This window comes from Grammomys surdaster, unplaced genomic scaffold, assembly GCF_004785775.1.
Source record: "Grammomys surdaster isolate TR1022 unplaced genomic scaffold, NIH_TR_1.0 125852, whole genome shotgun sequence".
Taxonomy (NCBI): domain Eukaryota; kingdom Metazoa; phylum Chordata; class Mammalia; order Rodentia; family Muridae; genus Grammomys; species Grammomys surdaster.
The window spans coordinates 3411675-3424691 of NW_021620678.1; the positions used below are offsets into that span (position 1 = coordinate 3411675).

General features: G+C 48.4%; 1 protein-coding gene across 2 annotated transcripts; it reads right to left on the minus strand.

Annotated features, from left to right (window-relative positions):
* Nucleotides 1–590: 590 nt before the first annotated feature.
* Cenpm (centromere protein M) lies at nt 591–10883 on the minus strand. Of its 2 annotated transcripts, XM_028789958.1 has the most exons (6): nt 10766–10883; nt 10308–10387; nt 7695–7787; nt 5965–6044; nt 5437–5528; nt 591–1007 (listed from the first exon to the last, which is right to left on the minus strand). In XM_028789958.1, exons 1-6 carry the CDS (start codon nt 10820–10822, stop codon nt 867–869), a joined length of 543 nt encoding a protein of 180 aa, XP_028645791.1. In that variant the 5' UTR covers nt 10823–10883; the 3' UTR covers nt 591–866. The 2 variants fall into 2 exon arrangements, with proteins under 2 accessions (XP_028645791.1, XP_028645792.1); XM_028789959.1 differs by lacking the exon at nt 5437–5528 and having other exon boundaries at nt 10766–10880.
* Nucleotides 10884–13017: the final 2134 nt, after the last annotated feature.

The following is a 13017-nucleotide window of genomic DNA, read 5'->3' on the forward strand; positions in this document are numbered from 1 at the left end:
CCTGTGAAGCGTGAAGCACTGTGAGTGTCAGGTGATGAGTGTGGCCTCACAGGAACCTACTGGGATGCAGGGGCTTACCTTCAAGACAGAAAGATATGTCAGGCTGGGTGTGGTGGTGCACGCCTTTGATCCCAGCACTTGGGAGGCAGAGGCAGGTGGATTTCTGAGTTCAAAGCCAGCCTGGTCTACAGCCTGAGTTCTAGGATAGTCAAGGTTACACAGAGAAACCTGATAGCTCAGTCTGTTTTTTTGTTTTTGTTTTTTTTTTTGTTTTTAAAAAAAGCATGATTGTTAGCTTGTGGACTGCCTTGCTGTTTCAGTGCGAGGCATGACACAGTGTGTGACCTACAAGCTGTAGGGAGTAATGTGGTCTCGGACAGCAAGCTACCTGCCATTTCATCAATCCTCTCGACATGAGTAGAACCATCCCCTCTTACACCAGGGAACCAGGCGTCAGGGAGCAGCAGCCAGGCTGTAGGAGTACCAGGGCTAGCACACGACATTTTCCCTGGGCTCCTGGAAACTGCACTCTGCCCCCGTAATTGTACTGAGTCAGTTTCTGCATTGCAAAGTCAAAGTGGGGAGAGAGACACATTTTCTTTCCTTTTTTTTTAAAGCCATGGCTCTTTGTTCCAAAACCTTAGGTGGATATATGATGTTAGACAGGTGAAGACAGGGCCTCTGTGGGGTGAGGTGAGAGACAGGAGGCTGGTGGGGTCTTAACTGCTGGGCCGTCTCCCCATTCCCTGGTGGAACTAAGTCCTTGCAGTAAGCAGGCTGCCTCCGGGCCTGTCAGACCCTGACTGGTCTTCGCCAACGGTGACTGCTTATGGAGTTGGCACCAAATGTGTAGACAGCAGCAGTGCTCACAGCTCCTTGGACTGGAGGTTCTCGGGGCTCCTCAGCAAGGACAGCAGGTTGAGCGCTGAGATGCCCGGCACGTGGCCAGCGCAGATCTGCAGCACGCGCACCAGGCGCTGCGCCATGGCAGCTCGAAAGCTTTCCACCTTCAGGGAAGAGCAAAGAACAGCAGTGAGGGGGTGGCTGGCCTGGCGGCCATACTCAGTGAAGACTCTCAGGTAGAGCTGGAGGAGATGCAGGGGTACCTATGGTCAATCCCTACCGGGCAGCTTCCTACCTCATTCTTCAAACCCAGAGACACTGAGCCCCGATCAAGAGGAAATGGGGGACTTGACCAGCAAGACTGGTCACTGTCAAGTGCAGGGTCACAGAGGAGTCACTGCAGAGGTTGGACCTCAACCACTGCTAGTTCCAGTCACTGACAGGCACTGTAGGAAGCCACAGGGACAGAAGGGTGGATGGATAGGACGTGTCACCTACAAGTAATCCCTTTATTGGGGTGGAGGGCCCACGGGAGCTGGGGGTGAAGAAGCTGTCCGAGTCCTGAACCAGTGAGTGGTGGACAAGTAAGAGACACTTACAGATGTTTTCGGAACAGCAGACAGTGCTCCACCAGCGGCTTCAGGGCACTGTCAGCCCGTCACTGAGTCCCTGCAACCTTGTCTCATCTCTATAGGAGCGCCATGCTACCCGCTGTCATGCCGGAAGCCTCAGTTGTCCCTTACTTGTCTTCCTGTCACCTCACATCTGGCCACCAGCACATTCTGGTGACTGTCCAAGATGTTTCCAGCAAAGACTATGGGCTAGTCCATGTCACTCTCTCCTGGACACCAATGAATCCAGGCCAATCAACCCATCCAGAAAAATCTCTAAACCTTGTCCTCATTTCTGCCCTCCTCTCCCTCTTCATCTCTCTCATGTCCAGAGCAAAGCCACACGCCTCCTAGGCTCCAAACTTCAGCAGCTCCAGTTTTATTCCAAGTAAAAGCCAGAGTCTTTACTACCGACTCAAGGACATGACCATCACTGCTGACATTTCCCACTGCTCCAGGCCCCCAGCTCCTCCTGCCCAGGCCTCTCTGAAGGCCCTGTGACACAGCAGCTCGCTCTAGGCCTCTGCACTTAGCACTCGTGACCAGCGCTTTCTGTCAGCACCATGTCCGCTGCTGAATCACAAGCTCTTTCCTGCCTCGGAATCCATTCTGCCCACGAGCCCCAACCTAGTCACTCTTGTTTACTTTGCAAACAAACAAGTGGCCTGTTTGTGTTCCTGACAAGTGTACAGCCAGGATGAACATATGTGTACTTCACTGTTTCGTTCTGTGCGGTGCCTCTAATGCCTACATGGTGCTAGGCACATGGTGCATGTGAGATATTTTGAATAACTCTCCTCAAAGGTCTAACTCTTCAACCTCCTGCTGCTTTAGCCTGAGTGCCACCACTGCCTCCTGTCACTCACACCCTGTGCAGACATGCCCTGCCCCTTCTGACCACAGCCATGACTTTGCCATGTCATATGGGAAGACATACTCTGCCAGGCTGCCAACCGTTACCTCACTAGATTCTGACAAGACTGGGCCAGCGTTTGCCTTATTTTTGTTACCAAGCACTAGCACAGGCCCTGCTGGTAGACAACGCCACTAGGGGAATCACACACCTCTTAGAGCAATGTTCTCAACCTACCCAATGCTGGGACCCTTTAATATGGTTCCTCATGCCGTGTGACCCCAACCATAAATGTATTTTGCTGCTACCTCATAACTGTATTTTGCGACTGTTATACATGATAATATAAGTATCTGACAGGCAGGAGACACAGGCTGAGAACCACTGTCCTAGAGTGTTTCCTTGCCTATAAAAGAACTAGCAATTCTTGTTACACAATGACCTCCAAATATGTTGAGGTTCCAACTTGATAAGACAAGGAGTATACCCTGAAAAGGATAACTCGGACCGCGTGCAGGGACTGACAGTCTAAAGATGAGTTCTTCATCTGAAGGATGGAGGCCTGCGTTCTGGGCAGGGACTGGGAGCCCTGCTGCCAGCTGGAAACACACAGGAGCCTCTGCTCTCCTCTACACACTTGGCCTGGGACTTTCCTTTCTCTTAAAGATTACATTTAGTGGGGGAGGGGAGAGAGGAAAAGGCTGGCCAGTGGTGACCTTTAACCCCAGCAGAGACAGGAGGACCTCTGAATTGGAAACCAGACTGATCTACAGAGCAAGTTCCAGGATAGCCAAAGCTACACAGAGAAACCCACGCACAAAGGTCAGAGGGCAACTTGCAAGGCGTCTACTCTCTCTTTCTTCCAAATGGGTCCCAGGGGCAGAACTCAGGCTGAGAGCAGGCCGTTACCTTGTGAGCCACATCTCTGCTCTATTCCAGGCCTCTATCCCCATGCAAACTCAAAAGCTGGTGTGGCTTGCCACCTCGTGGCCATATGTGAAACTGCAACAGCACCTGTCATACAGGTTAGCAGGCACCACAGCCACCACCTACCTGTACCTCGGTTATGGAGCAAAGGTGACTTCTTCAGTACAAAACAAAACTACTGAGAAGTGGGTGCCTGGTGACTCACAGAAAGCAGGCCACAGTGGGGAATCGGCTGCACACTAGCCAACTGGCCTAGCTTACAGCTGTGTGACTGAGCAAGACGACTCTTCTTGGAGTGTCTTCTTAGCTTTGTTATGAGGAAAGCCTGGCATGGGAGACACTTCAGGTGTGCCGGGAGCGCCGGGTGGCACCTTTGAAAGCAGAACTTGGGTCTAGTCAGGGATTCTAGGGGTGATCTGGGGGGGGGGCACTGTAACAACCAGAACACAGTAGTGATGAGGCTAGCCCTAACATGTAAGCGAAAGCATCAGTACCTCTCATGTGCACAGGTGTTCTGCCTGTACGCATTATCTATGCACCATGAGTGCACCTGGTTCCTGAGAAGGACAGAAAAGGGCATCAGGTCTAGAGATACAGACAGTTGTGAGCTGTTAGGTGGATGCTGAAAACCAAACTCAGGTCCTCTGTAAGAACAGCAAATGCTCTCAACCAATAAGCCAACACCCCAGCATCACTGTCTGTTGGTAACTGCTAACTTAGCTATTCCTACTGACGCTCCTGGCTAATTCAGCTCAATTTCAACCATGGGTTAGTATAGTGCTGTGGGGGAGGTGCGTGATAATTCTGGAATTTTGGTTTCTTTATTAAAAAAAAAAAAATCACAGAACTAGAAGAATGTTTCTGTCTTAATCCCAGGTGTGGGATATGAGGGTGCTTTGGACTGTCCGCAGCAGCTGACTGTGATTTGCTTTGTGCTCTAGCAGAGGCATGGTTTTGCCAGCTACAAATAGCTTCTGCAATTGTGTGACATTTGGAATTCTGTGAACTTTTCAGAGGGTGTATAAATGCTAGGGGCCCAAGGGGCAGGGCGAGTGATGTAGTTTGTTAAGGGAGATTGGTTATGGTTTGTTAGACGTAGTGCTCAAAGAAGAAACAAGAAATTGGATTCAGAGATCTGTATCACCCTTTCTCCCCTCTCTCCTTTCTATCTACTGATACAGGGATAAAGGGTAAGCAAAAGAACTCACAAAGTTTCTACGACTGGCTTCAGGGAGGGGCTAAGTTCTACTTCGAATCTAAGTTTATAGATCACCTGAATTCTGCCATCACTGGTGCAGACCACAGACCCCATAACAGGACACCCCAGACCACAGGATGTGTGGGGTTCTGTCCCAACTTGGTTCTCACTGAGCCTCTTTGTCTTTGAGAAAAGGTGCCAGATCCAGGATGTAACTGTTCAAAACGAACCTTGAAAATAACAAAAAGATCCCTTGGAGCAACTGAGCAAGTCAGGTCCATGGGTAGGACAGCTCAGGCCCAGAGAACCTTCAGTAATTCTCCCAGGGATAACAACACCGATCAACGCAGTGTGCACTTCTGGGGTTCCAGAGCTGTCTCAGGGGGTAAGTGAGCAGGAGAGACAGGCAGGAGGATTTCTAGCTAGCAATCAGTCTAGCCCCATGTTCAGTGAAGACTCTGCTCAAGGGAATTAGGCAGATAGAGATAAAGGACACCCGATATCCTACTCTGGCTTCTGGGCATGCGCAGGTACATGATCCACCACACAGTGTGCACACAACACACACACAAAATAAAAATATCAGAATGGAAGCACTACACCCAGCTATAGAACTGCCCGTCTAACAAATGTCCCTATTACTTGCTATGCGTCCTGTCCTGTGACACTACATGACACTACAGACAAGCTCTGCAGTCTGTGGAGGTTACGAGGACATCAGGCACTCTGACTGCTGGGAAGACACCAGGATACGCTGGTTAATGAGACAGACATGACGACACCTTATCTCCTAAGAACTTAGCCTCCAGCAGGAGAGTGGGATATTAACAGGGACTTCCAAATACACACACGAGACTTGAGCTAAGCCTCAAACCACAGTTACATGCCTCCCTCCATATCAGGTGTCATCTCAAGTGGAGACTTGGGGACCGGTCAGGAAGCAGTCCTGATATGCTCACTGTCTGCTCACCGCTCTTCCCTTGTACAGTGAGCAGGGCTCTCACCTGTAAATCACAGAAGAGCACCGGGCTTCGGTAGGTGCGGGCCAGGTTTATGACCGTGTTCCGGTGGATGCTGCAGTGGCTCTCCCGTCCGGCTGCAAAGAAGCCAGGCACACTTCATTCAGGCTACACCCGCCCGGGATCCACCGGCCACTGCCTCCCAAGGGCTGCAATTAAGGGTGAGTGCCACCACGCCCACCTTCAAAAGTACATTCTTAATTGGGGCTGGAGACATGGCTCAGCAGTTAGCAGCACTTACCGTTCTTCCAGAGGACCCGAGTTTGACTCCCAGCACCCATGGTGGCTCAGAACCACCTGCAACTTACAGTTCTAGAGGATCCCAAACCCTCTTCTGGCCTCCTCAGGCAAAAAAACCCATGTACATAAAATTTAAAAAAATAAAATAAATCTTAAAAAAGTCAGTAGTCAGGTAAAGAGAACCTCTCTACAGGCTGCCTCAGCAAGGGTCTATAAGTGCTAGCTCTAGCTAGGTGGGGTGTAGCAGGTGTAGCAGGAAGAGGCCAGACTTACCCCCTGTGACAAGGAAGCATACTTTCCCCAGGAAGAAATGGCTGTCCACATGGTTCAGAGACTCCTCCACTTTCTGGAGGCTGGGACGGAAGAGCCAGGCAAGAAAACAACCATAAGACAGAAAGACACACTGGAATTACGACACACACACCAGAATGTCGAGCTAAAATCTGGGTGATTTTTTTTTTTTTGACATTTATGATGTGTGTATCCTTTGTGTCAAGATCTCAGGTAGCTCAGGCTGGCCTTAAGATGACCTTGAACATCTGACCTTTCCAGTCTCTATACCTCAAATGCTGGGATTCCCTGTGCTTTTATTTTTTAAAAGGTATTAATTTTAAAGTACGTATAGGCAGGAGCTTGCATGAATTTAGGTACACAAATACAGGTGTCTGTGGAGGCCAGAGGCATTGGATCTCCTGGAGCTGGATTTACAGAAGGCTATGAACCTCTTATGGGTGCTGGGGACCAAACTTTCATAGCCGCTGAACCACCTGTCCAGCCCCATATACCCTGTTTTAAAGTTTAGCTTTACTTAGAAGTTCATGAATGCTTATAAAATAATCAAGCAGCAAATATGAACACACACACACACACACACACACACACACACACACACACACACACAGTAAGAGTCCTTCCCTTGGGGCTGGAGATATGGCTCAGTGGTTAAGAGCACTTGCAACTCTTCCAGGGGACCCAGGTTCAATCCCCAACACCCATAATGGCAGCTCACAACTGTTTCTAACTCCAGTTCCAGGAGATCCAATGTCCACTTCTGGCCTCAGTGGGCCCTGCATACATATTGCACACAGACTTACATGCAGGCAAAATACCCACACACATAAGATTAAAAAAAAAAAATCCTCTTAGCACCACCCTTTGCTGCCAATTCTCCAGAAAAAAACTGTTGCCAATTTGGGGTGTGATTCTTTGAGGACTTTTCTTTTATGTGCAAATACAGTGGTGTGTTTAAAAATAGTAGTAATTTGTCAAATACTGTCCAACTCCTGACTGTTGTAGTTTTTTTTTTTTTTTTTTTAAAGATTTATTTATTTTATGTATTCACCATTGCTCTCTTCAGACACACCAGAAGAGGGCATCAGATCCCATTAAAGATGGTTGTGAGCCACCATGTGGTTGCTGGGATTTGAACTCAGGACCTCTGGAAGAGCAGTCAGTGCTCTTAACCGCTGAGCCATCTCTCCAGCCCCTGTTGTAGTTTTGATATGGTTTAGTGTATTTACGAGGTCATGTGCTGAAATTTAATCCCCAGCGTGAAAAACCTTAGGAGAGTCCAAGGGCCTGTGTCCTATCACCAGTGCTGCAACCAAAATAAATAAAACAAGGCCAGGAATTTGGGCTGGCTCAAAGGTTAGGAGCACTGAGTGCTCTTCCTGAGGACATGAGTTTACATCCCAGAACCCACATGGCAGCTCTCAGCTGTCTGTAGCTGCAGCTGTAGCAGGTAGGATGCTTTCTTTGCCCCCTGCAGGTACCAGGGATGCACGTGGTATACGGGCAGGGATGTTTCCTTCTCCGTTGCTAAGTGTATATAGTGTATCTCAGCAAACATTACCTAGACGAATGGGTGACGCTGTCATGATTTGACTTTCAAACTCTGCAGTCCTCCCTCCTTGCCCTGGGCAGCCTCCCACTGCCTCCTGCCTTCCCATCATAAGGTCACTGTTCTAGCACTCCCCAAGCTAGAGTCCTGTGCTGGCTCTCACCTGTATTTGCTGTGAAGGTTAATCACAAACACAATCAAGTCAATTCGGGGCCGGTTCACATTGGAGGGCAAAGGGAGGGAGTTGGCCAAGTGGCTGAAAAACAAGACATTACAGGATTAGACACACATACCCAGCTCACAGTCAAAGGACAAGGTAACACATTGTCCTTTATAGGGAAAGAAGCTGTCTCTGAAGGAGCCCAGCAGGATGGAGCCAGTTCTGCTCAAACCTCTCTGGACTGATTTCTTCTGTCAGAAGGGGCTGTCAGTGACCACTGTGCTAAGAGGACTCAAACCCTGCTGGCTCGGAGGAAGACCAGGCTCAGGGGAGGGATGCTGGATGGAGGTGGTCAGGGGGTAAGACTGAATCCCTTTGGTATGAGGCAGACATGGATTCCACCCAGTTGTTTTCATTAGCTAGCTGTGTGTCCTCAGCTAAGTCTTTATTTGGACTTGATCTCTAGTTGCCAAACACCCATCTGAAGGCTTTTCTTCAATTCTGCTGCCCATTCTTGGTATATATGGCATTCTCTTTTCTTTTTTTAAAAAAAATGATGATTTTTAAATATAGGAGTGCTCTGTCTGCATATGTACCTACATGTCAGAAGAGGACATCAGATCCCTTTAAGATGGCCTTTAAGATGGCCGTGTAGTTGCTGGGAATTGAACTCAGGACCTCTGGAAGAGCAGTGGTGCTCTTAACTGCTGATCCATCTCACCCCCCACCTCTCCTTTTGAGACAGGGTCTCTCTATGTAGCACTTGCTATGTGGACCAGGTTGGCCCTAAACTCACAGAGATTCTCCTGTCTCTGCCTCCCAAGCACTGGGATTAAAGGCGTGCACCACCATGCCAGGCCTTTAAAAAAGAAAAACAACCAAACAAACAAAACCTCTCTTAGATTATAATTCAAGGAATACCAAAAGTATAACATTCATTTTTTAAAAATGTCATTCTTTTTCAAAGATGCATAGTTTAGACAAGAGCCCATATCTGCCTCATATCAAAGGGATTACGTAGCCCCAGTAGGGCCTTTACCTTTCTTAGTTTAAGTTAACCTTTGAACCCCTGATCCTTTTGCCTCTGCCACCTGTGCTGGGATTACAGGCTTGTGCCACCATGCCTACAAAAAAATTACAGAAAATATACATCTCCCTCTTCCAGCTTCTTTCGTATCTGGAATTACAAACACACTGTTCAAGGGAAAATGAATTTTCGAAACTCCTCTTGTATTTCTGAGTTATGAGACTGAGCTGGTGTTAATATGGTTCATATTCTCACACCTGGAAGCTCAATGAGGTCAGAAAACAAAACAAAACAAAAAAACCAAAACACAATAATTACTGCTTCCTACAAATTTGGGGGCACTAAGGAATTCTCAGAATTTGTTGCCGGATATTTGCCATTTTCTACTTCATTTCTCTGGACTAGCTCACCAAGCTTTCCTCAGACATCCTTACATTTGTACCAGCCGGAGACAGTTTCAGCATTTCTTGGATCATGAATTAACCAGATTAACCCAACAGTTATTAACAGAGTATCTACTCTGTGCTAGCTACTGCCTAAAGCCTTGGGGGTTCATCAGTGAACAAGAGTCAAAATCTCTGTCCTAAGATGGATATGGTTTGGGGGGTGGGGTAGGGACCAGAAACATGTAAATAGGTGGGCGGGTGACTTCTTTTATTGTTCTGGTTTGTCTTATGTAGACCAGGCTAGATATATAACAGAGAATGACCTGGAGCCTCCTGCCTCCGCCATGATTACAAATGTGTCCTCTTATGTTGGTCTGGAAATGGTGTTTATTTTCTACTCCCCTAGGGTTTTGGTCACTTTGTTATGGTTACTTTTAATTGTCAATTTGACACAATCTAGAGTCACCTTGGGGAGTCACAACTTTTTAGATGCCTTGTGAAGGACTGTAATGTTTGAGTACTCTACCTGCATGCACATGCAGAGGGCAACGGATCGAATTATAGATGGTTGTGAGCCACCATGCAGTTGCTGGGAATTGAACTCAGGACCTCTGGAAGAGCGGTCAGTGCTCTTAACTGCTGAGCCACCTCTCCAGCCCTAGTTTGTAATTTCTTAGTAGGGCTGAGGTAGGCCGGCAGGCCCACTACAAGTGACACCATTCCCTAGGAGAGGATTTTCAACTGTCTTAAGTGTGGAAAGCCAGCTAAAAACTAGCATGCATGTGTTTGTTTGTTGCTTCCGCTTGACCGTGGATATACAGTGACCAAGTGCTTCAAATTCCCGAAGCATCGACTTCTCCAGCAACGAGGAAGCTAAACATGTCCTTTCTCTCTTAAGATGTGTTTCTCAGGGTATTTTATCACAACAAGAGGAAAAGGAAAAGAAACAAACACAACGTCCGCCGTTGTTTCTAGATGCTGACGTCCAAACTCAGAGCCTCAATTAGAAAATACCCAACCCGTCAGTGTGTTTTCGGCGTACGTTATGAGTTGTGAACATTTGAAGAGACCTGTAAAGGAGCCAGTTCAGCAACCGTGGGCAGGGTCACTGAGGACTGACCGTAGCTAGGCGTTGGGCTCTCTCCCGCAGGCTCCCTTCCCTTAGGCCAGCCCAGAGTTCAGGCTCCAACCTCAGCAACTTACACCCTCAGCTCGGACGCACAGTCCCCTTTGAGCATCGACTCCGCCAGCTGCTGCAGAAGCGCATCCTCCGTGCTCACCAGCTGCGAAGGGAGAGAACCAGGCAAGTGGAGACCCGAGCATGGCGGCTCCTCTGGAGGGCTGCGCACTTTGAATCCCTCCGGGGGGTCCACACTCAGGTAGAGGCGGCTCGGAGGGAGCCATTTCCCAAGAAGAGCACCCTAAGGGGCCATCCACGGAGGGACCGACCGGCCTCTTCCTTGAAACGCGGGAAAGCCAAATTCGAACTGGAACGCCCCCGAGCGCCTATTGGTGGAGGCGTCCAGCCTTGCGAACCGCCGCTCCGATTGGTCCAGAGCAATGCGCCCGCCCGCCCCGCGCTGTCTGAGCAACGCTAATGTTGCGGAAGCCCTCCGGCCGAGGCTGCGGGAAGACGGCCCAGGGGCGCCGCCCGCACCTACCAAGACTGTAGCCCTGTTCAGGTCTGGCAGCTTCTCCATCGGCCTCAGCACCGACATCTCAGCGGCAGTCGAGCCACGCAGCTCAGCGAACGGATCTTTCAAACCGCCGCAAGTCCAGCCTTCAGTGGGCGGGGCGTGACACGCATGTCCGGGCGTGGCTTCTGAGCCGCCACTCTTAAAGAAACCGTTACCTCTCTATCTCCTAGCCCCCCAATATTTATTTTTAGTTACATGCATATGCGTGTGTGCACGCGCGCTCATGTGAGCGGAGATGGCTGCAGGATCCAGAAGAGGGAGCCGGAGTTCTCTGGAACTGGATTTACAGACAGTTCTGAACCACTTGACATGAATAATGGGAACCAAATTCAGAGCAGTATGAGCTCTTAACTGCTGAGCCATCTCTCCAGCTAGCAGCTAGCCTCTACCATCTTCTTTTTTTTTTTTTAAAAAAAAAGATTTATATTTTTAAAGATTTTCAATTTAATTTTTAATTTTTTTCTTTTATGGGTATGGGTGTTTTGCCTACATGACAACCCCAGAAGAGGTCATCAGTTAACTTTGAAACAAGTTACAGACTGTTGTGAGCTGCCATGTGGATACTCTGAATCCAATCTGGGTCCTCTGGAAGAGCAGCCAGTGCTCTTAATGGTTGGGTGTCTCTCCAGATAAGTACAGTCTGTTTCCCCACCTGTCTATTCCTCAAGGGTGTGATCTCTTTCTCCCTTGGTCTTGGGACTCCTCCCCTCCCCTAAGTACCAGGACTATGGGCCTGAAAGTTACAAATGTATGTGTAAGGGTCCATGATTCACCGGAGAATGGTACCCCAGACTCAAATACTATGTAAACGCAAAGAGTGTTTTATTCTGCAGAAGTCCAGCTTGCTGGGGTCTCCCGTTAGCAGAATAGAGAGACACCCAAGTGAGCTCGCAGGCCTGATTTAAAGCACATTAGGGGATTCTGGGGTAGGTAAACTCCATCTTACTCCATCTTTAAGGAGAGTCCATTACCTGGACGTGGGGGCTGGAAACTGAGGTCTGGAAACTGTTACTGAGGAAATCTGGAAACTGTTGCTGACCCATTGTCCTTGCCTCAGACCAGGTGGCAGGGCAGCCTCCGAGGGCAGGGCAGCCTCTGAGGGCAGGGCAGTTTCTGACTAGCTGCCTGAAGCTTGGGGGTTTTCTAGTAACTGACCTGCCTGGGTTTACCCGGACTTGTCCAGTTCTTAGGCCTAGTCTCCTAAACTGACAATTTGAAGCCTGTCATGGAGTCAACCTAGCCTTCTCATGTGACTTTTCTTTAAGTTCCTAAACTTTAACTTCTGTCCCTAGTCTGTATTTGTCTCAGAAGATTTCTATTCAGCTGGCATACTAACAAACTGCTCCAAAGGACAGGGAGCCTTGGATGTACTGAAAGCTTATGCGAACCAGTCCAGCCGGTGTGAATGCTTCCTGCCTCTGTAGCTGGGTCAGCGAACCAGATGCTTCTGATGAATGCCCCATTGCCTGAACTCCCTCCAAGTCTGACAAGAATTCCAGCCTTCCTGGGCCATAACAATATCATCTGAATTTCAGCCAGAAGTAGTTACAGAAAGGCTAGATTGGGGGGCTAGAGAGGTGACTCACAACCATCTGTAATGGGATCCGATGCCCTCTTCTGGTGTGTCTGAAGACAGCAACAGTGTACTCATGTAAATAAATAAATAAATAAATAAATAAATAATTTTTTTTAAAAGGCTGGATTATTAGGTCAAAAGGAAATTCCCTGGTATAGGGGACAAAATGGCTACCTATAATGCCTATTGGGATACCAGGAAAGGTATCTGTTAAAACCAGATAGACCTACATCTATGGACAGGTAAATTCGTTAGCTGAAATAGTTTTACAATATGACAGGGCACTAGACCTGCTTTATGCAGGACAAGGAGGTTACTGTGTGGCTTTAAGAAAAATTCTTGTTTCTATACAAACCACTTGAAACAGATCTACTAACAGTAGAGAAGGGTATCCTTTGCCTCTTGATAAAAGACAAGATCCACAAACTCCAGACAGATTTCCAAAAAATGCAAGGCACAGCTCAACAGCTCCGGCCAATGGATCACTGAGAGTTCCGTGTGGAATAGGAGACTGCTCTTCTTCCTTTTCTGTTTTTGTTGTTTGTTTTTCAAGACAGTTTCTCTGTGTAGCCCTGGTTGTCCTGGAACTTGCTCTGTAGACCAGGCTAGCCTTGAACTCATAGAATACAGGGTAAAAGGG